Source organism: Macrotis lagotis, chromosome X (genome assembly GCF_037893015.1).
Source record: "Macrotis lagotis isolate mMagLag1 chromosome X, bilby.v1.9.chrom.fasta, whole genome shotgun sequence".
NCBI lineage: Eukaryota > Metazoa > Chordata > Mammalia > Peramelemorphia > Peramelidae > Macrotis > Macrotis lagotis.
In genome coordinates, this window is record NC_133666.1 from 342,565,186 (window position 1) to 342,591,205 (window position 26,020).

The following is a 26,020-nucleotide window of genomic DNA, read 5'->3' on the forward strand; positions in this document are numbered from 1 at the left end:
TGCAGTGCTCACAGCAACTCGTTGAGGTAGATGGAAAAAAATAGTATTGCCCCCATTTTACAGATTAGTAATCAGAGTTCAATGGCTTTATCAGAAAACACAAGTATTGAAGTGGTCATGCTAGAGGGTAAGTCGATATAGCAAAAGAAGTAAAGAATCCGGTTTGTGTGTTTGGAGAACTTTGGTTTTTCAAGATGCTCTTTGGGATTTAAATTTAAGTGGAATCCAAATTCCAGGGTTCAAGTCTTGACTACTATTTATGAGCTATATGATCTTAGATATTTATTATAATGATAATAAGCATTTATATCACATTTTAAGGCTTGGAAATGTTATCCCATTTGATCTTCACAACAACTCTAAGGTAAGTGTCATTGTTATCCCCATTTTACAGATTAGAAAACTGAGACAGAAAGAGGGTAAATGACTTGCTCAGTGTCACAGACACAGTAAGACTTTGAAGCACGATTTTAACTCAAATCTTCAGAATTCCAAGCTTAGCACTCTACTATGCCACCTAGTGACTCTTTAAAACCATATTATTTGGTTTCTCGACCTCTGAAAGTTCTTTTGAAGAAAATATCTATAAAGGATTCTTTATAAATATAAATTATAAATAAAATATTATAATTATAAGTAATTATAGAATTATTGATAAAGGACTATAAACACTTATTTAAAAACAAAAATTTACAATGTCAAAAGCAATACAGAAAAATATTACTTCATTGCTGAGGAAATTCATTTGTAAAATTGAGAAATCTAGCATTAAAAAGCAGTAAAAATTAATTAAAAAGAAAAGGTGATAATTTGATTAAAATATGCTTTGCTTTTCCTTGAAGAAATCTTGTCCTGTCTTAAACCTAATGATCTTACTTGATCAAATGGGTTTGTCTAAGAAAACATTTATATTCAAAACTTTCGTGATCTATGAACGTTTTCTAATTTAATGATTTTTTTTTCTCTTGAATAGGACTTGTATCATCAGTCCTATGACTGTGTCTGTGTCATGTTTGCCTCTATTCCGGATTTCAAAGAATTTTATACAGAATCAGATGTCAACAAAGAAGGCTTAGAGTGTCTCAGACTCCTGAATGAGATCATTGCAGATTTTGATGATGTAAGTGCTAATATATATGGAAAAAGAACTTTGTGTATATGAGGAGATATCTTCTTAGACTTTTGTAACATAAGAAATTAAAATTAAAATTAAATAAATAGGTTTGGAGTGAAAAGAGGGCTCTACCATACAATTTCTGATGACCAGCATTATAGTCTCCTATTGGCAATGATTGGTATAATCCACTAATCCAAATTTACCCACTTTGCTACAACAGGATATAAATATGTAGTTTATCATTAAAGTGAATAGGATTTCTGAGATCTATCATCAAAATCTTTCATACAAAGAATGTTATATATGCTCTTAAATGCCAATGAAATTTCTAGTCTTGAAGCTCAAGGAAAATTTTCTGATACTGGCTTTATAAATAAAAGGATAATAACCATATTCTTCACTTTAGGCAATTCTCAGATCAGGATGTGTATTCAAAAAATGAATTAAGTGATTTATTGGATTCCATCTTGAAGCCTATATGCAAGACTACCATCTGTTGTTTAAAATAAAAGTAAATTATGCTCCTTAACTCATCTTTTATTGCAGAAGGTACAATGCACTCTTCCTTTCTTCAAGAGTATAGATTTTATTTAGAATTCAAAATAGCATGTGCTTTGTGCTAACATTCACTACCTTACCTGAATATGAGACCAAACAGTGTTTTCTGTGTCCATATGTAGAAAACAAACTTTTTGGTCACAATAAGATACTATATATCCTCTTGGACTTTTGCAGCATGAGGAATTAGAATTATATATGAAATAAAATCAATAAGTTTGATGTGAAAACAGGACTGTACTGTAGAATTTCTAATGACCAGTATTATATTCTTGGATTTCAAGAATATTGTTGATGCTCTATTATAATCATATATATATATATATATATATATATATATATACATATATATATATATAATGGGGAAAATATAACATTTGTTGGCATATATTATCTGTTAAATCATGCAAATTTTTCTAGATCATCACTGCCTTTTTCCTCCCCAGATGTCTTACATATCTACTTTCTTTACCTCCTCCAAAATTAGGAAACTAGCCTTGCAAAATTTCAGTTATTGTAACATGCCCCAATCTATTTTATACTATCTTCTTTGGGAACAAAATCTATTGAATGTTGTATTAGACACACAACAATATAAGTGGACTGCATAATATAGTCAGAAACCATGAAATAGTATATGTCCTCTTCTTTACTTGACTAAAACTCTACTCTGATACCATAAAATTTAAGATGAATAGCATGGTACTTATAAGATGCAGGATATGATCTCAGGTCTTTCTGACTCCAAGTCCAACAAGCTATTCGTTGTGGCTTCTAGCTAAAGCCAAGAGACATTAAATGAATTTTCCAACATTAGACAGCTAATAAGTGAGAGCTAGGATCCAAATCTTAGTCCTATGACTCCAAATCCAATATCCTTTCCACTCTTCTATATAAAAAGTTATACAGAGAGAAATGTAGATTTATTTATATGTAGGGATATATAATCTCTCTAGAATATGAGCAGATTTAATTTTACAATATAAAAGTAAATATTTCCTCTATAGAATATAAATTATATTTTAATTATGTCTCCAGTTATTCTATTAAGAGCTTAACACTCATTTCCAAGGTTTCACAGTGAGGATAATGAATGTAGGATAAAGGGTTTGGAAAAGGGGATATATTCTAGTAAATCATTTCATATTCCTGCCAAACTTTTTTCCTCTTCCTCACCATCCTCATACTTTCATTTTCTTTTCTATTTCTGTTTATTATCCTCTTCCTTAAACTATGTTCTTACTTCAACCACTCTGAATTACATTATTTTGATATCAGGATAGATTTTTGAACCATAAATCAGGAAGACTCATCCACAAGAGTTCAAATATGGCATCAGTCACTTAGTAGTTGTGTGATCCTGGGCAAGTCACTTACCTGTTTGCCTCAGTTCCTCATCTATAAAAAAAAGCTAGAAAAGGAAATGGCAAACTACTTCAATATCTCTGTCAGGAAAACCCTAAATGGGGTCATGAAGAATCAGACATGACTGAAATGAATAGACTACAGCAAAATTCTGATTACATACATAATGATTAATTGTGGCATATAAACTTTATTTATACAAAACATATTTTTAAAAAGTCAGTTATGGGATTTCAAATCTAGTCATTAAAGTTACTTGGAACCACAATTAACTAGCTTCAATATTTATCTTGATTCCAAGACTACCAAACTGAAATATATTTTGTGTCATTTTGAAAATAACTATTCTACTTCTCTCCAAGAACCCACTCCTCATGAAATGTAATCTATTAAATTACTATTGTCGGGGTGGCTAGGTGGCACAGTGGATACAGCACCTGCCCTGGAGTCAGGAGTACCTGAGTTCAAATCTGGCCTCAGACACTTAATAATTACCTAGCTGTGTGGCCTTGGGCAAACTACTTAACCCCATTTGCCTTGCAAAAACAAAAAAAAATTATTATTGTCTCTTTCTAAGGTAAAAGACTTAAGGTAAACAAAAGCAGTCAAAAAGAAGTGCACATTGCCATGAACTACATATTTAGACTGTGTCTAATACATTGAAACTTGGATGAATACAAGTCTGAATAATTGAATAATTTATTTCTTCATAGTTGCTGTCCAAACCAAAATTTAGTGGAGTTGAAAAGATCAAGACCATTGGAAGCACTTATATGGCAGCCACAGGACTGAGTGCCACCCCTAGCCAAGAACACACACAGGTACAGTACAACTATAAACACCTCAATGGACAAAAGTGATTGTATGTGTGCCCTTTATGTTCATTCAGACAATTAAAACTTATCAAAACAAACCTTAATAATGCAGGAATATGATACCTAAGGTTGTATTTACACCACTGACTCTCATATGAAGTTGGAAATAGTCCAGGTTGATATGACTGTTCTCGCTTCTTCTCATGGACAATTTGTCACTCTTCAAGAGTTCCAGAACATAAAAGATAAGGGGAAAAAACTACCTTCCATGAAGACTTTTCTGATCCCTCAGCTTACTAGGACCTTCTTCCCAAATGCATTTTATATATTTTACATACACTGAGATACATACAGAAATTGTTTCACTATTGTCTTTATAACTTTTTAACTAGTAGTGTACAACCCACTATAGATGTTTAATAAATGATTATCCATTGATTTTTCCTCTTTCTCCTCTTGCCTTTATACTTTTCTTGAATTTCATCACTCACTAGCAAAGTTTCCACTATCACTTCTATACAGATGATTTTCAGATCTGCATCTTCACATCTAATCTCTCTCTCTAGTTCATTCCACATTTGTAATTGCCTGCTAGACCCTGGTTACCACTGGATATCATTTAAAATTTAGAGCTGAAAACTGATGCTCATCATGCCTACCAAATTAATTGTCTCTCTTGTCTTTCTAGTTGACTTTCAATATGTGTCTCATGTTTTTCCCTTCACCCCATTTGAGATCATTGGAAACTTCAACATATATCCCTTTGACATTCTGAGCTAACTTTCCCTCATGCATCTCAGGTGATCTTTATTTCCATTGTACTTGGGTGGACAGTTGGTATGGTCATTCCCTGGACTGACTATATTATCAAGCATTTCTGCTCTTTTCTTCAAATTTTGAACTTCCAGCTCCCTCTCTACAAACACTTCCCCTTTACCTGGCAACTGTCACCACAATGAACTCTATTCTCCTAACCCATTTTACTTTACTCAATATATTGATCCCCTTCTGGTTTCACTTGACCTTCAATCCAACCTAGTATTTAAAATCAACCATTTAATACTTGCCTTCAACAATAATATTCTTTATCCTGGTCCTTTCACAATATCTATTCTGCTGATCTCCAATCTGGCATAACCACTATGATATTTATACTCATTTGTTAAAGAACTCATGTTACTGTTTACCAGCATAAGCAGTCCATGCTCTATGCATATCTGCACTCAAACTTTATACTTTCTTTCCACTAAACATTAATTAGAAGGGTTATCTACCCTGTCATGCTACCAAATATAAATTCAAATCTAACTATAAAGTCATATCTCAATTCCTAAGACTTTTCTCTCCCTTATTACCACAGCTTACCTCTTACCCAAATGCCAATATCAGTTGAAGACCCAGCAGGAATAGCCCCTTCAGAGATTCAAGGATCTTTTTCAATCTGCCTCAGCTGGCTCATTACCAAAATGCCAGTGATACACAAAATGCCAGTAGTATCAGTGATTAATATCAGGGAACTCATTCTCCTCACATAAGTTCCCATTGCTGACCTCCCATCCTGTAGCAATTCCCAACCTTCCCATCCCTACTTTTCCATGTGTTAATCCAAAGCCCTCTTATGCTTCAACTCTTGGATTCACCCCTTCCCTTTTCAATAGTCATTGGTCACACACCAATATTTTATTAACTGTCTACCAGGTCTTATCATAATTTTCCTCTATAACCCCAAGTCTTTTCATGTGTCCTGAACATGAACCCTCCTATATGTGTTGCCTCTCAAGTCAAATGTGAACTCCGTAACAGAGGGATTGCCTTGCTTTTCTATTTGTATTGCTAGTGCTTAGCACAGCTTTTAGTAAAGAGTAAACATCAGTTAATTAATCATTGCTTTTCTGTTCTATTTCCCTAAATCTTCACTAATGCTTTCAAATCTGTTTGTTCCATTTTTATTAATCCTTTAGAATACTCCACATAAGGACTACCTTGGACTTTTTTTCTTTTTCCCCAAAGTCCAAAATTTCCCCAGTATCACTACTGACTAATGGTCTTGTGCCTCAATCAGAAGTCTGAAGTCATTAGACATGAGGTTCCAAAACTGCCTCCTCTATCTTAAAATACATCTTTAGTTATATCCATATGTTCATGCTTCCCTAAAGTCTCAGAAGAAATTAGCAAGGCTTTTGGGATTAGGGTTGATCCTTCATCTACTCTTAAATTTGATACCAAGTTTGTGATAGTAGACCCTGCCCTTATGGCTGTAAATAATATTCTGCTCATGTTAAAATTTCAGTGCTATATACTATGTTCCCAAGGAGGAGGAGGAGAGAAATATGAGTCAAATACAGTATGTTAGCAAAAGTCAAGAAGTTAGAACAAACATGATTAGATGAGGGACACATGTTTAATATCTATTGATGTGGGAAATTACCTCTTCACTAACTAGGATACAAGGGGGTGGGGTTGGGGAAGGCGAGACACTACCAATAACAAAAGCAAGAAGATGATCCAGGTTTAGGGAAGGATCAGAAAGTCATAGTCTCTGGAATCTCAGGGTCTAGGACAATAGAGAAATAAAAAAATTAACAGCAAAGAATCTCTACAGACACTACAATAAGATCAGAAAAAAATTGAAGTAGATGTGCTTCTACACATTGCTATTTTCTCTTTAGAATAGAGTACATTCAAAACTTTAGATCCTAGTCAAAGACATAAATCAAAGTAGGAAAAGGTGAAAAATTAGGGGCAGCTAGGTGGTGCAGTGGATAGAGAATCGGCCTTGGAGTCAGGAGTACCTGGGTTCAAATCTGGCCTCAAACACTTAGTAATTACCTAGCTGTGTGGCCTTGGGCAAGCCACTTAACCCCATTGCCTAGCAAAAACCTAAAAAAAAAAAGGTGAAAAATTAATTAAAAGTAATGTACATAATAAAAAAGGATGTAAATATCTGGGGGAAAACTCTAACTTCCACTCCCCCCCAAAAAAAATTAATATTAAGCCAATCATTACTATTGCTAAGACAAGGATTCTTAAATTTCAAGACACATACATGCACACACACACACACACACACACACACACACACACACACACGTCTTTATTTTTCCTAACATTTGGCCGAATTTTCTTCAATTATGCATTTTCTAAAAAGAAAAGGAAAAATGCTATTCTAGAAGAGCCCCAAAGGCTTCAACATTAAAGGGATCCATGACAAAAAGACTAACCTCATACTCTAGGCAGAATCAAAAGAACTTGGATTAAAACCCTTCTTCTGGCATATCCAAGTAGGTGAGCATGGGAAAGTCATTTAATCCTTTAGGTTCCTCATTTGTAATCTGAGGATTACAGTAATTATAATACCTAATTCATGCTATTGCTCTGAGCTTCAAATAAGCTGAGAAGACCTTTACGAGCATTCAAGTAATTGATATAGGTCACATATGATTATGATGATGATGGTGATGAATCAGTAAAGGAATATGCAAAATAGCCATTAGAAATCACAAGTTCCTAATACATTGACACATATGCACTTACCTGTGATAAAAGTCTTTTGGAAGGAGACCTGTACTTTGATTTTTGACTCCTGGCAATAATACCAAGTATAAGATCACGAACAGTTCATTAAATTCTTTTTCAATTTCCTTTAATCATTCAATTGGGAGTCTTAATAGTTTCATTATCTCCCTCACAGAGTGATAAGGTTCAAGTTGAAATATTTATAAGTATAGTATTTTACTTACAATACTCTTATTCTTGCCATCATCATTATTAGACTCCATATGAAGGACATTAAGTTCTACAGGAATATATAGAAAATAGGAAATGTCATATTTAATTGGAATGACTAAAGAAAATATAAGGCAAGAAGATATGACATTTGAGTAGGACATTGAAGTATGAGTAGGACTTTAGTTCATTTAGATGGAGGATGGATGAGTCATGCAAGGGCTCTATAAATTTACCTTTTCAGCATCATCTCTTTATTTCCCTTCCCATAATTGGTTCCAACCAAATTGCTCACAGTTACAAACATGCCCCATGCTTTCTTACTCTTCTATGCTTTTGAGTGACATTTCCTAAGAATTTTCCTGGTTTTTCTGCCTATACTATCAGAAACCTGAGGACCTCAAGGAGTTTGCCCTTAAAAATTATAATTGAATTCGATATGTATTAACCTTCTGAGTTTGTCCAAATAAGGGGCAAACGTTAATTTCCAGAGTATAACCTTAAGAAAGAGAAAAAACAGAAATCAGGATTTATTTATTTATTTGTTTGTTTGTTTATTTATCACAAATTTATTAATGTTTCTCTAATTTCCATGACTATGCAAGCCTGGCTAGAGAACCAAACCCCCCAAAAAGAAATCTTAAACTGGAGTTATTATACAATTTGACTAACAAAAACTGGGATCTAAAAAGCTACTTCCGACTTGTCCAATCAAAGAATGGAAGGGAAGGGGCAACTCTGGAATGGAAAGGGGAGGGGGGAGGAAGGACAAATCAGGATGGAGCAGAGAAGCTGGATGTACATTCCATTAAAAAGAATGCCTTATCAGCAATGCTAAAGACCTCTGCAAAGCAGAGGCTATCTTTCTCTTGGATGTTGGCACACCCAGTGACTTGATAAAATGGGATTTGTTATAAGGAGCTAAGTAAAAAGAGATGGATGTGAAATCAAGAGATGTGCTGTAGAACACTTTGAGTGACAGATTTTAAAGTTAGAAATTTCATAGATTTAGTTGCTTTTACAGGTGACCTCCAGAAAAGGAACATGGCTATCCCAAGGTCACAGAGGTAGAAAGTATCAAACTACAGCTTCAAGGCCTGACACTCCAGATCTACTGTTTCTTTGTTTGTTTGTTTGTTTTCTAACAAAGAAAGAGTTGACAGAGGGGAATCACTGAACTGATTAGAGGAGGGACAGAATCAAACTTGCACTGGAAGGACAGTAATTTGGTGATAAACATTTAAGTTACAGTATTAACCTTCATTCGAGGTAACCAGGGTCTGAACTAAATTGAAGTCAATAGGTATGCAAAGGAAGGGATAAATGAGAAAGACTTTGTAAAAGCAACAATTAAATGTCTTTGGTGACTAATTGAATATTGGGGCAAAGGTGAAAAAGGAATATAAGGTCATTACAAATCATTGAAATGAATTATCTTCTTCCTTAGTCAGAAATTGGATTGTCAAACCATTGAATTCTTATTTTTGGAATTAAGTCACATTCTCCCTTTATCCTTTAACTTTTCTGACTTTTATGCTCATAAAAAATTGAGAATACCCACCCTACCCACCTTAGAGGATTGTGGTGAAGATAAAATGAGATTATGGAAGTACTTTGTTACAATGTTACACTATTTGCTCAGCTTACTACTTTTTCTATTGCTGTTAATTATAAAGTCTCTGAAACCTTCAGTTTCAATTGAAAGTCATAAAAAATGGGAAGATGAGAAATCTTTGAGAAGAAACAGAATATTAAAGATTTTTTTTTAGACAGGAGTTACAATTAGCATTATGCCCTCTGAGATTCTTTCCTGATCTCAGGTTCTGTGAGTCAGGGATCATTTGTATGTCAAAAAGGAAATGTTTTGTTGTGTTTTATTTTTTACCTGTAATGAAATTGTTCTTCCTAACGGTGACTTAGCTATAATTTTTCTGCAAAGTATCTTTGTTACACAGCCTTTTGTTTGTTGGCTTAACAGCTTGTGTTTCTAGTTAAAGAACAAATAGTTTTACCTCTAGTTGCACATACCTTCATGAAATATTTTCCCTTTAAGTCACAAGCTTAGCAACATTAGTGTCTATAATAGACAAGCTCTCCATGTGTAAGAATGCTCCCAACAAATTTTTAGTTGAAAACAACTTTTCATTTTTTTAGAAATTCATTAAAAGTAGAAAAATTCTTTTTTTCAGCAGTATTCTAATTTCAGAGGGCTATAAGTGCTGTCCTGTTTCTTCTCTGAGTAATGGAAGCTTTTTTTCCAGGTCCCAGAGTCCAAGCTTTTCCTCACTTAGATAACAGATAACATTTATATAGTACTTCAGTTTGCAAAGCACTTTGATCTTCATCAAAACTCAGAGAGCTAGGTGCAATTATTATTCTTTTTTTGATTTTATTTATTTAAGGCAATGGAGTTGAGTGACAGGGTCACACAGGCAATTGTCTGAGGTCACATTTGAACTCAGGTCCTCCTGACTCCATTGCACTAAAATAGCTGCCCCACAATTATTATTCTTATTTTACCAATGAGAAAACTATGAGAAGGTAAGTCACTTGTCCAGGAACTTAGTAAATATCACACATAGGATTTAAACTCAAGACTTTATTTTTTTTCATTGCTCAATAAATTTTTTCATCTTTTGAAAATATTTTTACCTGCTTCACCTACTTTAAATCAAGAAAAATAAAGATGACCCATAAGTCTTAACTATCAGTCAATCAATAAACATTTATTAAGTATCCCACAAAGTTTTTTTATGTACTTTTTAAATATACTTTTAATGTACTGAAAAAATGTTAAATACATAAAGATTCATAAGAGACTGGACTTGTAGTTTCATTGTAGAAGAAAAAGAAAGAAAAAACACCCTCCCAGAAATCAGAAGTGCAAATCTGACCTCAGATACTGACTAGCTGGGTGACCCTGGGCAAGTAATTTAACCTCTAGTTTATCTCAGTTTCCTTAGAATGTACCTAGTTCCCAAAGTTGTTGTGAAGGTCAAAGGAGATGATGATTCTATCAAGTTCTTAACAGTTTGGCACATAGAAGGTGCTTAAATATTTATTTCCTTCCCTTCCTTTTCCCTGATCAATGCCTACTTATACCTTTTCTGCAAATCTCTTTTGAGTGTGGCCTAGAGCACGGGGAGAATAGTCAATTTGTCTAGAGTCTCACAGCTAGAATTCAGAGATGAGACTTGGAAAAAAAGACTTCCTATCTTTGAGGCTTCTGCTATATCTACTATGCCACATCATTTAATTTTAAAGGCTTGTTCCCATTTGAAGCAAGAAAATTATGGCAAGTAAACTCTTAAGTTCATCTCTGAGCACAAGAAAGAAAAGGGGGATGTGTGTGTGTGTGTGTGTGTGTGTGTGTGTGTGTGTGTGTGTATTTGGTGTTATATTTTTAACCATAAGAAAAGAGGTGCACTATGGATTTGAAGGGCATCACATTTTAAGAATCAAAAATAAGGGCATTTTTTCAAACTAGTATTTTTGAATGAAACATCTCTACTTAACTCAAAGTTGCATTCTCTGCATCTGATATAGCTATACTTCCTATCCATTTTGCTGAAGAAACAAGTCTTGTATTGAGAATCATACCTATCAATCAATCATAGTCACTTATTTCTTTACAAGCCTTCTGCTTAGAGATTTTTTCACTTTTAGACAGATGAGATCAAATCACTAAAAATGTTCTAGCAGGCTACTTTGGATTAAGTACCTAACAGTGGGGATGTCAAAGAACATTAAGAAAGTAGTCTTAAGAATCTTCTTGATATTTACAGAAGAATATGTAGCACAGTGATCTCAAAGACCTCTGGATGTACATATTTAGAGTCGCTAGGTAGTAGAATAGATAGAGCATTGGTCTTGAATTCAAGAAGACAGAAGTTCAAATCCAATCTCAGACACTTGCCCCTTACTAGCTGTGATATCTTGGGCAAGTCACTTAACCCTGATTGCCTCCCATCTAAGGTCATTTCCAGTCCTCCTGATTCATATGTGTCCACTGGATCCAGATGACTCTGGAGGAGAAAGTGAGGCTGGTGACTTAGAACAGCACACCCTCTCTTAAACCCAGTTCATGTGCTTGTCATGGCATCACCTCCTTAATGCCATGGTCTTCTTCGAAAATGAAGGACAAACATTATGCACATTTTAATTATACATTAACCTAAAACAAGTAGTTTTTGATTCTTGGTTCACTAAGTTGCTTCCCATTCTAACTAGGTTGCACATATACTCTTAAACTGATAAAATACTGAGGTTTCTGCAAACCAATAAGCACATATTTACTACTATTTATATAGCAGTTTGATAAGAACTAGAGATTCAAAGAGAGGCAAAAGCATTCTGTTTGAGTTAGAGGGAAATAGGGCAGAGGTTAACTTTATTTTTATAATTTTATGGAATAAAACAAGCATTTCTCCAATATAATACTTTTTAAAAAATAGATTGTACATGAAAATGCAAATCTACTATATATAATTTGCTATTCCTTTCAAATATACATGAAAATCATTCTATTTGCTCACAGTTGTTCTTATAACAATATTGCTATATTGTAATACTGTATACAACATTCTCTTGTGCAGTTCATTTTGCTCTTCATTATTTTCTGCAGGTCTTTCCTTATTTTCCTAAAATTATTGAGCTCATCATTTCTCATAGTACAATTATATTCCATCACAATCGTATACCACAATTTGTTTAGCCATTCCCCAATTGAGGGGCATCCCTTAAATTTCCAATTCTTTGCAACCACAAAGGGAGATAAACTCTTAAAATTGGACAGGTAGACAGTACCAAGGTTGTAAAAGACTTTAAAAGTCAAACATAGTTTTAATATATTATCCTAGCTACCAAAATTTTGCTTTGTTTTGTTATCTTTAGTGGAAGGTGGGAGTAAAATGGAAATGCCTAACTTTAAAAAAGATCACTTTGACAGGTAAATAGAGTGTGAATGGAGTGAGGAGGGACTTGAGGCAAGGAAATCAACTAGTAGGTTACTGCAATAATCCAAGCATAAGATGATGAGAAACTGTCCCAGGGTAAAAGCAGTGTCATAAGAGAGAAGTGGCATATAGAAGAGATATTATGAAGGAAGAATCAATAGGATTTGGAATAGAATAAATATGAGGATTCAGAGAGAGGATGAAATTGAGGATGATATCTAAATTGTAAGTGTGTCTAACAGGAAGAATGGTAGTCCTCTTTACCATAAAAGGAAATTTTAGTAGAGCGAGATTTAAAAAAAAAAGATTTTATTTATTTTGGGTTTCACAATTTTTCCCCTATTCTTGCTTCTCTCTCCCTACCCCCATGGAAGGCAGTCTGTTAGTCTTTACATTATTTCCATGGTATACATTGATCTAAGTTGAATGTGATGAGAGAGAAATCATATCCTTAAGGAAGAAAAATAAAGTATAAGAGATAGCAAAATTGCATAATAAGATAATGGGTTTTTCCCTAAATTGAAGGTAAAAGTCTTGGGTCTTTGTTCAAACTCCACGATTCTTTCTTTGGATACAGAGACAGCCCAAAATTGTCCTTTATTGTTGCACTGATGGAATGAGCAAGTCCATCAAGGTTGATCATCACCCCCATTTTGCTGTTAGGGTATACAGTGTTCTTCTGGTTCTGTTCATCTCACTCAGAAACAGTTCATGCAAATCCTTCCAGGCTTCCCTGAATTCCCATCCCTCCTGGTTTCTAATAGAGCTATAGTGTTCCATGACATACATATACCACAGTTTGTTAAGCCATTTCCCAGTTGAAACACATTCACTTAATTTCCAATTCTTTGCCACCACAAACGGAGTTGCTATGAATATTGTTGTACAAGTGATGTTTTTACCCTTTTTTCATCATCTCTTTAGGGTATAGATCCAGTAGTGGTATTGCTGGATCAAAGGGTATGCACATTTTTGTTGCCCTTTGGGCGTAATTCCAAATTGCTCTCCAGAAAGTTTGGATGAGTCCACAGCTCCACCAACAATGAGTCAGTGTCCAAGATTTCCCACATCCCTTCCAACATTGATCATTGTCCTTTCTGGTCATATTGGCCAGTCTAAGAAGTATGAGATGGTACCTCAGAGATGCTTTAATTTGCATTTCTCTAATAAGTAGTGATTTAGAGCAATTTTTCATATGACTATGGATCCCTTTGATTTCCTCAACTATAAATTGCATTTGCAAATCATTTGACCATTTGTCTATTGGGGAATGGCTAGTTTTTTGAAAATTTGACTCAGTTCTCTCTATATTTTAGACTTGAGTGTTTTGTCAGAAATACTAGTTGTAAAAATTGTTTCCCAATTTACTACATTTCTTTTTTTATCTTGGTTACAGTGGTTTTGTCTGTGCAAAAGCTTTTTAATTTAATTTAATCAAAATTATCTAGGTAAGTTTGTTTTTATTGATGTTCTCCATCTCTTCCTTGGTCATAAACTGCTTCCCTCTCCATAGATCTGACAGGTAAACTATTGCTTGATCTCCTAGTTTGTTTATAATATTATCCTTTATGTCTAAATCCTGTATCCATTTTGATCTTATCTTAGTATAGGGTGTGAGGTGTTGGTCTAATCCAAGTTTCTTCCATAGTAACTTCCAATTTTCCCAACAGTTTTTATTGAAGAGAGGGTTGTTAATCCCAATAGTTGGACTCTTTGGGTTTCTCAAACTGCAGATTATTGTAATCATTTCTTGCTATTGCACCTAGTCTATTCCACGGGTCCACCACTCTATTTCTTAGCCATGATGATGGATGCTTTATAATATAATTTTAGATCTAAACTAAACTACTTGTTTAGTGCCCTACCAATCAAAATTCAAAAAAAAAATTACTTTAATGAGTTAGAAAAAATTGTAAGTAAATTCATATGGAGAAATAAAAAGTCAAGAATTTCCAGAGATTCAGTGAAAAAAAGTACAAAAGAAGGTGGCTTAGACTTACCAGAGAGAAAGATTTTGAGAGAGAAATCACGAGTACTATTTTGGAAAAGTTAAATTTGAGAGTTCTATCCAGGCCCAAATAAATCAAGAGGTAAAGAAAAGTTAGGACTGGTTAAATAAGTCTGAAAATCATCTGCATAGCGAGGATAATAGAATCTGTGATTCTGATAAAATCACTAAGTAAAATAATGCAGAAGGAGAAGAGGAGCCAGAACAGAGTCATAGGGGAGACACATGGTTTAATGGGTAGGCATGACCTGGCCGAAAAACCCAACAAAGGAGTGGTCAGCCCGGGAGCAATGTTTGGTTTGTTTGGTTTTTTTTTTTTAAGTCCATATGCCTAAACTCAGACTTGAGAAAAGAGACCATTATTTCTTTTTGTTCTGTTCTTAGAATTAGGAGTCTTCACTATGATTCAGGAATCAGTTTTCATTTGAACACATAGATAGGTTTAGATGTCTTCTTCACACATGATTTATTGATCCAATCCTCATCTTTTCCAATCCTCATCTCCACTGTAAATTTTGATTCCAATCACTGAGTCATACCTTGCAGGATAGGTGTAACTCTGTTAGTTAACCAGGGAAGATCATTGCCACAAATTTAGCATCACTCTATTTGAATATTATGATTTCCCCAGAAGAAAGTAATCTTCCTTCCCTCCAGTCCAACTTTAAGATTTTATTATAGTTCATCCAGAAAGGGTTTGAGGGAAGGTTCAGGAAAGGCATGGAATACCTTTTATGAAAGACAATAATCCAGTTGAATTGTACAATAGTTAAATAAAATGTCTTAGGGCACTTCTTAATGAACTAGTAATTGTATTGCCCCTCAACTGAGTCATTCCCTAAGTTCTGAAACTTGAAATCTTCAAGAGGTTCCTAATATACTCAGAAATGAAATGACTTGCTTGAGGGTTATATAGTCAAGATGTGACAAAGGTGAATCTTAAACACAAGTCTCCTTGGCTCTTTATTCACTAAGCTAGTGCTTCTCAGAATTATGTAAAAAAACTCACAAACTTAAATCTTATTAAATTCAAAGTGTGAAACCTTTTATGAAATCCCTCTAACTTAACCTAAACATTAATTTTACTTCTATAATTTTACTAGGCAATGTAGGCAGAACTTTATTTACAGTAACTTCAATGATCTAAAATTTGAACTTGCTTGAGTGGAACAGGCAATTATCTTGAAGGATTGTTCCAGTCAATAGAAACCAAACAGGAGTTGCCAGTTGTAATTTAATGGGAGGACTCACAAACCTTTAGATTCTGTAAGGGGAGAAAAGTGCTCAAGATTGATGGTGGGGAAGGGAAGGAAGATAGTGACAGGAGAGCAGTAGTTTTTCTTGATCAACCCTCTCCCCTATAACAGATATGAACTCTGTTCATCCCAAAGAACTTTTTTTACCCCTTCTTGCATTTTGAATCTTTCCCTTTCCCAACCCTAGGAAATGTCATAAAACAGAAAGGATCTTTTATACTAAGAAAGGGGTTTTAAGTCCATGGTAGTAGAGGTTTACATATAATAGAATATCCTGCAGAGTTCTGTTTCAGAAACAGTTTCATGTTTGGTTTTTCTGATTGGTGTGCAGATTTGGCATCAACAGAAGATATTCTGAGTCTTTCTCTAACTTTCATTGTACATATTTGTTTCCCCTCAGGAGCCTGAGCGCCAGTACATGCACATTGGCACCATGGTTGAGTTTGCTTTTGCCCTGGCAGCTAAATTGGATGTAATCAACAAACATTCCTTCAATGACTTCAAGTTGCGAGTGGGTATGTTTTGGAAAGAACTCAATGTGCTTTCAGATCCCTTTGTGAAAATAAATAAGAAGAACTATCTTGTACACTGGGGAGGCTCAAAGACCTAGAGCAGGTCAAATGCAAACAGCAGGAGCCTTGAAACTAGCTGAGATTGTACACAGAAAGGCCCAGTCTCTCTCCATAGCCCAAAAGAAAAATTAAATATGATTCTAAATTAAGCTAGATTTTCACAATTTCATAGCTTATCAGGAGGTACTCCAAAAAGAAAGTAGTCCAACTTCCTCATAAATAGGAAAAGCAGATTGCTTTTCCTTCTTAAAAAAATGAAAAAATAAATATATTATCTTGCATATAAATCTCTTACAATTTCATAACACTCAGCTGCTTTCAACTAAGTGATCTCATTTTGTTAAACTCCATTCCCTTTTTTAAACAACATTGATTTTGATAAGAACAAGGATCTAAAAGTTGTTCAAAGATCTATTGCTTTGCTTAAAGTATAAAAAACCTGTTCTGTTGAAAAGCTGCATCAATAAGAAAGTAGCTCTCTTAAATAACTTCTGGTGAGTTTAATTTTTTTTCCTCGGTTTTTCCAGAATTTTAAAAATTTGATATGAGGGGAAGTAGCTAATATTTATTTGAATTTCATTTCATTCATTTCCGGAATTCAATAATACATAGGAAGTTAGGGCTTCTCAAGTCAGATAGAGAAAATAAGAGATTTAAGACATATAAAGCATATTTTATAATTTTTAAATAAAATTATCACCGTTTATTTGTATCATTTTACATAGTATATTGACAAAAAGAATTCATAGTTTTGTTTTGACTCTATTATCTTCTGGCTCCATTTTCATTGCAATTAGCCTTATTCCTAGTAATTTTCAACCACGTAACATAATGCTGCACTAGTGACACTAGTTCACCATGATAAGGAGGCTGCTTTTAGAACTACTTTCTCAGGAAAAGGGAAGCAGTTCTCATTTGATTGGCTAAAGTAGTGGAATTTTCCCCATCCTTTATCCAAACTGCCTCCTTTCTCCTTCCATAAGAATTTACTACATCTTCATGGATTCTACTAATTCCTATATAAACAGGGAAAGAATTGGACTCTATAGCTTATATTGTACCTACTACTACCGTGCAAACTCCTACCCTTTGTGTAAAGAATCTCAAAATCCATAGAAATGACTTAATTACAGAGTAGGGAAAGTTGATGGATGGAAAGACATACACACATAGATACATGTATGCATACATGCATACAATGAATTAATTTAATTGGATAGTCTGGGATATTTGTAATAATTTCATAGTTTCACAATCTATGACAGACTGTCATTTTATAATAGATGTCTAGTAAAATACTAGGACAGGAAAATAAGTTGAATTTATAACTGTTAAGCCATTTTTCAAGCTGTGAATTCAAATTACCTTTAAGCATAATAAAATTCGAGGATTTATGTTTTACATAACAAATCCATTCAGCAAGCCCATCTCTCCAGTTAGATGTCTTGTTACCTACTCCTTTTTTTGGCCTGGTAGATACTGCCATCTAGTGGTCAAATGTAGGTATTGAAAAACTTCTCCTAGGACTTGAGACAGCATTCCTCCAAACAAATAAAATACTTGGAACTGAATTCTCCTCCCCAGCCTCCTCTTTTGTATATTAAACTGGGCAGTTATCTTGTTAATCAAGAATCACAAATCAACTGAGCTCTTTCTGGAAGTGGAAATTACCCCCCACTGCCAGCAGGATGGCCAGTCAGGATGGACCACCTCTGGGAGCTGTAGAATTACTGAATGTCGGCATTATGCTGCAGAATGAGCTGATGGAAGCAGAGATCTCCAGCTACCAGCAGACCCACATTAGGGGTACTTAGCCCAATGGGTACCTGGAACTGTCTACTGGAGTGGAAGAAAACTTGCTTCTGACTCCTGGAGCAGAAATGGATGCTTGAAAAGTCATAAGAAGTTGTTCTTTACTTCTAATGGCCAATGAGAAACTGGAGGTTTTAAGGGAAAAGTGTCTGTATTTATTCACTGACTTCCCATAGTAAAATTGGAATATTGGCTGTAAAAAAAAATGTATATCCACATCAACCATTTTGTCTACATTGTACTAGATTCTTTTCTCCCCCAAAGCAGCAAACTTTTTATTAAAACAACCAGAGGTCAGTAAGGCAAAATCAAGATATTCTAGTTTGAGGTCACTCTCTACTATAATCTAAAAACTTCTTAACTTGGAGGGGCAGAAGAAGAGCCCATGGTTTTAATGACAGAGATACCAAATGAGTCAGAAAGACCTGGTTAACATGGTAGCCTGGGCCTGAAGTATACTCATTATCATTATAGAATACAGTTTGCTTTTAAATTCCTTGTAAAAACTAGTCATTATGCATGAGTCAAAAGTAAATGATACCTATGTAGTTAATGGGAACTGACCCAGAGGTAGCTGTTTTTGACTAGGAAAACAACATCTATCTATTAGCACATATCTATATGTGCTAGGGAAAAAATTGAGGTAGTTAAAAAAAAGAACAGCTTTTCTTCTTCAACTTTTTGAAGAGGTGAAATTGCATCTTAGGATGGGCAGAGAAAAGGGAAGATAGCTAAAGCTCCTGAAAGAATCTTTGTCATATTAGATCCAATGACAAAATAAGGCAGTTTGGGAATAAAATGGAGCTGGAAGTTTCTTGGGGAATGCACATTTTGTAAACTGATGAAGTTGTTGGTTTAAATCTGAATACTATTCTATTCAATTCCAATTTTCCTTCACAGAGGGCAGCCTAGATAATGGGTACTTTTCTTTAGAGAGTAATGATTAATTCTATCTGTAGTATACAATCAACCTAGAAAACCCCACCATACAAAGACAATTCTACAATCTCCCCTCCTTCTCCTATGCTTGATTGAATCAAAGACTTCCCAAAACACTTTCACCCAATTCTATTCATTCTTCTCCTCTCTCTCTCTCTCTCTCTCTCTCTCTCTCTCTCTCTCTCTCTCTCTCTCTCTCTCTCTCTCTCTCTCTCTCAACAAAAATGTGACATTTGCCTCATTCCTCTTATCTCTACCTGACCCCAGGCATAATCCCTTTCATGTGTTCAATAAAAAAAAACTACTAATTCCCCATTTACAAGATGTGTCCTCTAATATGCATAGCAAGGGTGCATAACTTCCATCCCAGTCCTATCAAAAAAAAGTCTCATAAAGATATCATTTATTTGCAACAGTTGATGAAATTGTTATTGCCTTGTTAATTAGAATCTGATGTTTCACAGGTATAAACCATGGTCCGGTAATAGCTGGTGTAATTGGAGCTCAGAAACCTCAGTATGATATCTGGGGCAACACAGTAAATGTGGCCAGCAGGATGGATAGTACTGGAGTCTTAGATAAAATACAGGTATTTTGATTTATTTTTATATCATTTATTTTTTTCATGTGCTTAGAGTTAGGGGCTGCCACAAACTATTATGTATAAAGATTAATATATGATAAGATATAAGTTGATTATAGTCAATCAAGTCTTTATAGTGGCCAATAAGAAGAAATTTACTCCTTTTTCCATATATAAAAATTTAAATACAGGCATAGTAGGTTGTTCAATTTAAATGACAATAATTTAATTTAGTTTTAAAAAAAACCCATTGATGAATTTATCAGAAGCAGTCCAGTTGAAGAGAGGTATTTGCATGGGAGTGATGCCCGACATCTGGAAGGAATGGTGAATCTTTTAATTAAGAGAGACAACATGATAAACAGAAAGATGAATGGTTCTCAACCCAGAGGACCTTAGTTTAAATTCCATTTCCAAGGTTTAATATTTGGGTAAGCTCAACAAAATAAATCTCTTAATCACCCTGAGCCTTAACTTCCACATCTGTAGTATTAAAAAAAAAAGTTAAATTTAGAGTCTGAGGTCCTTTTCACATCTATATCACTGACCCTAAATTATATTTTCTATGTTGAATCCATCTTTAATTCGGTGTCGAAGATAAAGGTGTTGCAGTTTTTTTTTTCCCATGCTAGAATAAAGAAAGGAATATTGTTACTGGCCAAAATAAACATTCTTTAATTTAAGAACCAGGAAGGCAAATAATGTGATCATCTAAAACCTATGCAATGGATATTGGAAGGTGCATTGCTCCTTTTTGGTTTATCTTTAGACACTGACTAAAGTCCTTTAGTCATGAAATCATTTTAAAGATGTGACATGAATTATAAGTCTTTAATATGTAAATATGAGGTCATTATCATTATGAAAAAATAGAGTATTTAATTCATCTCATACCTACTTGACATTCTGCTTCATCTTTCCATAGTTTTTATAATCCTAAAATTCAGTTTTATAAATAGTAATATAAATAATAAGCACAAATTCCAATAATAATAATAATAATAATAATATCATCTATGTAACACTTTTAGGTTTGCAAAAGATTTTATGGATGTAATCTAATTTAATACTCATAACTTCTCTGCAAGGCATATATTACTATTATCTCCCATTTTAACAGATAAGGAAAGTGAGGCAGTGAGGATAACTAACTTGCCCAGGATCATACAGTTAAATATGTGGGGCAGAATTCAAATCTGAGTCTTCTTAACTCCAATTTAACATTTTATCTATTGCGCCTCTCTGTTTATCTAAATATTGTGATTTTCCCAGCATTTTTGGCAGAGATAGTCCACCCCCCCCACACTTCAGACTACAGGATTGTCCCTAATCAGGGATATAAAATATAAATTAAAACAAAAGAAATGTGTTATATTACAGTAAGTAATATGCATGAGTTTCTATGACCAGATGAATTCTTAATTAATTTATGAAATTATGAAATGGAAGTGGGCATGCCTAGTTTTTTGGGAACTCCCTGAGAAAGATCACAGTCAGCAGTAGGAAATGGAGCAGCAATCATACTTTTAATTAAATACAGAAGGTGTGGGGGCAAATAGCCCAAAAAAGCAGAGATACACAATGAAAAAGATGCAGCAGCAGATGGTGTGGCTCAGGGATGGGGAATGGAGTGATGAAGGAAGGCAGTATGAGGAAGAAGATGGGGATATCAAGAGAAGGAGAATATCACTCATAACCATGTCTTAGATTTGGGAGCACCTGGCTGCATGGCCCTAGGAAGCTAGGAGAGTGCTCAGGAGGCAGGACACTTTTTTATGAAATTTTGAGAGAAATCAACCAACTTTTCTCTGTCTAATTTGGGGTAGCTCATTAACATATCCAAAATACCTCAAAGAAATCAGTAAAACTTCAAAGTCATCATATCATTTATGTCAATAAGAACTTTTTTATTGTTCTGCTGTTCTGGAGCTGTGGAGGTTTGGATTTACATATCAGATTCAGAACCTTGACAGTGGCATATAGATGGTTTCTCCTGATTTGGCTCACATCAACAAGATTGAATTTTAGTTAATATGATATAATTTGTAAATTTGATCTTCAGGATGGATTGTACATGATTTCCAGGTTCCCCTATACAATTTTATTTTCTACTATTGCCCCTTTATACTGGCTACCAATAAAATCACTGTATTAGAAGTGAGAAGAGGGTGAAGAGGACCAGAAAAATATACAATTTTAACATTTCAAAGAAAAAATTCTTACCTGGGACTAAACCTTTTTATGATATGCCTCTCTTAAGTCAGCGTGATCTTGGACCTTAAATATATATGGTTCTTCAAAAAATTCATAGTTGAAGTCTTTCCACTGTCATAGAATCTACCAGAGCCATCTCCACACCAGAATGAGGAATTGAAATAGGACTTCTTTTGAAGTTTCTAATAACATAGGCCCAATAGATCTGTTGATTATATGCTTTTAGAGAAGAAAGAACTTAGAGCTCATCTCTATTTCTTCCTCAACCTTTTTGCCTCTGTTGGGTTTTGAGGCATCTTATTTTCCCAAGTCCTTTCTTACCTCTAAAGTCACTCTTTCTCTCTGACCTTCACTGATTTCCCATTCTACTCTTGGCCCCTTCTTCCTTGAGATACTGTTTTTAATCCTTCTCCATTATTTTTCCAAACCATTGTCATAGCCTCAGATTTCACATAGGTCTTCTTCTCCCATTTATTTGTAATTTCAACAGTCTGAGTCCTTAGTGAATTATTGAACTTTAGAGATAGAAAGTTCTTAGAAACAATCTAGTCGTGGGATCATATTTTTTAAATGAGGAATCCAAGGTCCATGCAGGGTATATGAATAGAGCCAGAAACAGTATTTCTAGATATTCTTAGGTATACCAATCAAGGTATCCTAAGTCCAAAGTCAGTTCTTTTCAGCATACCATATTTTCTCTCCAGTCCAATACCTTGATTTTGTAGCTACAGAAACTGTGCCTCAGAGAGATTTAATATACTGCAAAGAATACTGGATTAGGAATGAAATCATAGCTCTGTCATTTCTGCCATTTGTGACCATGGGCAATTTATTTTATTTCTTGGCACCTCAGTTTCTTTATCTGAGATTAGACTCGATAAATTCTGAGATCCTTTCCAATTTTAAATTTTTAATTGCATTAAAATCAGTCACAAAGCCAACACTGCATTCCAGGTCAATAACATCTGGCCCAATGTTCTTTTGACTAGTCTCTGCTACCTTTTAATTATTTTAAGGAATTTCTTCCTTCCCTCAAATGCATTCACTGTACACAACTGCTTATTCAGCTAAAAAAGTAATACCTTAATGCTTCCTTACTGATCACATTCCAAAATAATGCTACTGGCAAGTCTTTCAGGCTAATATTGATTCAGAAACTGCCTAGTCAAAGGACCTCAGTTCAAATGTCAGTTATTTCTTGTGTGACCTTGAGCCTTTGTTTCCTCATCTGTAAAAATGAAGGGTTTGGATTAGGTTAAAATCTGAAATCCCTTCCAGATTCAAATCTATAATCCTATGATATTTGAGGCAGATTTAGGCTTCATAATTGCATAGAAATATAGCAAATGATATTTAATTTTGTCTGGAAATACATATTTAGCATGGTAAAATCCCCTTGTTATAAGAGGTCAGTTTTTCTCTGTAGAAAAAGCAAAAGATTTATTATTTTTGTGTGTCAGCTGGGATTTTGGTATATTTCTGACTGTGTTAATGATTGTATATGTGATAATCACTTGATAACTTGGGAAAATTTCTTGGGAAAATGTATACATATTTCACATATACTACATAAGCATTTACAAAATATATATCACACAAATGCACTTATATACCTATGTATTTACATTTTTATATATTAATATGTATACACATACACAAACCTAATGTGGGAAAAAAGAAGACTTGAGACTTAAGATTAAGTTTTTCCAGTCTATGTTAATTATGTGTTTAAAACTTCTATTCCAGGTCACTGAGGAGACAAACATTGTCTTGCAGACATTAGGCTACATGTGCACTTGCAGAGGAATAATCAACGTGAAAGGAAAGGGTGAACTGAAGACATATTTTGTACATACAGAAATGGCAAGGTCCCTTTCCCAGGCAAATGTGGCATCCTGAAGAATTTGCCTGGATTTGGCCAAGATAGAAGGAAAGTGCCCCACACTTTCTGAAGGCATTTCTGTTCCCCTGATTTGAATGTATGTGCTATTTTCTGCTATTTGGAACTTATGCAGAAGAGTCTACATGCCCCAGTGGCTCACACATCTCTTTTCTGTTATGCTGGAACACTTGCAGTGAACACCAAGGGATTAGATGACTGTACTGCCATTTGCACTGTGTTTACTCCCAAATGGAGAAAAGACTGAAACAAAATGAGGATAAACAAGAAGAAAAGAATAAAAGGACTTAGGATATTAGAAGGAAAACAAACAAAACAATTCTTAAGGCAATAAAACTAGGGGGTGTATAATATTTTCTGGTGCATGTTATTTTCTGGAAAATACAGTAGCTCCCCAACCGCATCCACTAGTCTGATATTAAAATACCCAGTATTTGTAAATAGGCTGATTCTGTCCCTTCATATTAGTTTGAATGTCTTCACCTGTGTGTCTCATAACCAGTGGCAACCTGCAGGCACTCTATGATGTGGCGTTGCCAGTGATGGCTTTCCAGCACCATCTTGAATCTCATAGCCAGTAATCCCTTGCTATTAATTTCCAGAGAGAGTCCTCACCACACAGGACCAGTTTTGTACAAAATACATCATGTTTTGAAGCCATTGTCTTTTGTAAGGTTAATTCATTAAAAGTTTATATGTACTTTTGTCTTGTGACCTGTGTCTTTCTGCACCCACCTCTTTTTTTCTCACTTCCCTTATATAACCTAAGGGACTCAGTTCTCACCAGCTCTTCTCCTTCTGACAAATGGGCAACACATTTCAGAAAGAACTATCTAAGCAACAGGAGAATATAGTTGTCTTGATCGATTCTAGAATCAGTACTGTTTGGCCTCTCCAACACTTTCAGGCATGAATGACCTAGAAGGATGAAGGTCAATGGGTAAAAAGCACAAGAGGGGTACCTTGGATACCCACTACAGGATGTTCTTACTTGATATCATGTCTAGCTGGTTGCCAAAGACCTTGGGCATATCCAAATCAAATCTGACCTAAGTTGCATGGTGTTACAGTGCTAGATGGGGATAATTATACCCACGCCACACACACATACATATATCTCCATACATATACTATACCTGCACATACATATACATATATAATGTATGTATATATTTATATATGTATGTGTTATATATTCCTATATACTGATTTATCCATCTAAAATAAACACATGAGAAGCAACATGATTTATAGGCATATTAATTATCGAGTCACATTGCCTCTTTATATATATATATATATATATAATGTCTATTTGTGTACATACAAAAATTATGTATTTTAAACTAGGATTATTATTTTATTGACATAAGGAACTAGAGTAGGTAAGTTCTCTATATCAGTGTAGCAGATCAGTAACTGTTCTACAAATCATAGAAAGAGCAGAAGGCTGAGACAGAAAGCAGAGATAGGGAATTAGAAAGAATGAATATAAATTACACAAATGTTCTTAATGAAAACTGGAAAAAATTTTCAACACTTTTTATTCAAAACAAGATTTGTTTGCAAGCTTTCCAATCACTTATTTGGTCTAATAAATGAAATAAATTATGAGGAAAAAAATTTCTTGCTATCTTCTAATAAAATACTTGCTCATTAGACATTTTTGCCAAACATCAGAAAACCCCATGAAATATGTATCCCTTACCACACTAGTCCCTCTACTCTTCGCTAAACTCCTAAGAATGGCAATAAAAGTCTTGTTTATAGATTTCCCCCTTATGATTCCCTAGGTTTAAAACTGGACCATCTGTTGAAGTGATGAATTGCCATTCTGCCGGCTGGCTTCCCTGAAAGCCTGGTCTAACACCCACCAAAACAGTCTGGCAGGCGATGCTGTAATATGAGGTAATGAAAAATAGGTCATTTGAGGACCAACTACCATATGAACTTTAACCTCATAAACTTTAAACTTGGCTGTACACCAATGGTAGGACAGAATTAGTAAACACATAAAAAAAATTGTGTAATTCTCATTATGCTTTAAAATTAGATATTTGCTGATTGAAGCTGACTGATTTTCAAAATTAATATCACTAGCTTTATAAAGCCATATGTCATTATTGGCTTAATTACCTTAGAGAAAAACAATAAATTTCCCAAGGCTCTATTTCTGGGATTTGAAAGAATGAAAATGCTT

At 34.5% G+C, this 26,020-nt stretch overlaps 1 protein-coding gene across 1 annotated transcript in view; it reads left to right on the forward strand.

The window, feature by feature from the left end:
* The window catches only part of ADCY2 (adenylate cyclase 2), a 553,319-nt gene extending 528,341 nt beyond the window's left edge, over positions 1-24,978 (forward strand). The window contains exons 21-25 of the mRNA XM_074199408.1: positions 974-1,120; positions 3,754-3,861; positions 16,201-16,315; positions 19,588-19,712; positions 23,667-24,978. Of these exons, the coding sequence (XP_074055509.1) occupies positions 974-1,120; positions 3,754-3,861; positions 16,201-16,315; positions 19,588-19,712; positions 23,667-23,819 (648 nt within the window). The 3' untranslated portion in view covers positions 23,820-24,978. The remainder of the gene's footprint in view (positions 1-973; positions 1,121-3,753; positions 3,862-16,200; positions 16,316-19,587; positions 19,713-23,666) is intronic.
* The last annotated feature ends 1,042 nt before the right edge of the window (positions 24,979-26,020 follow it).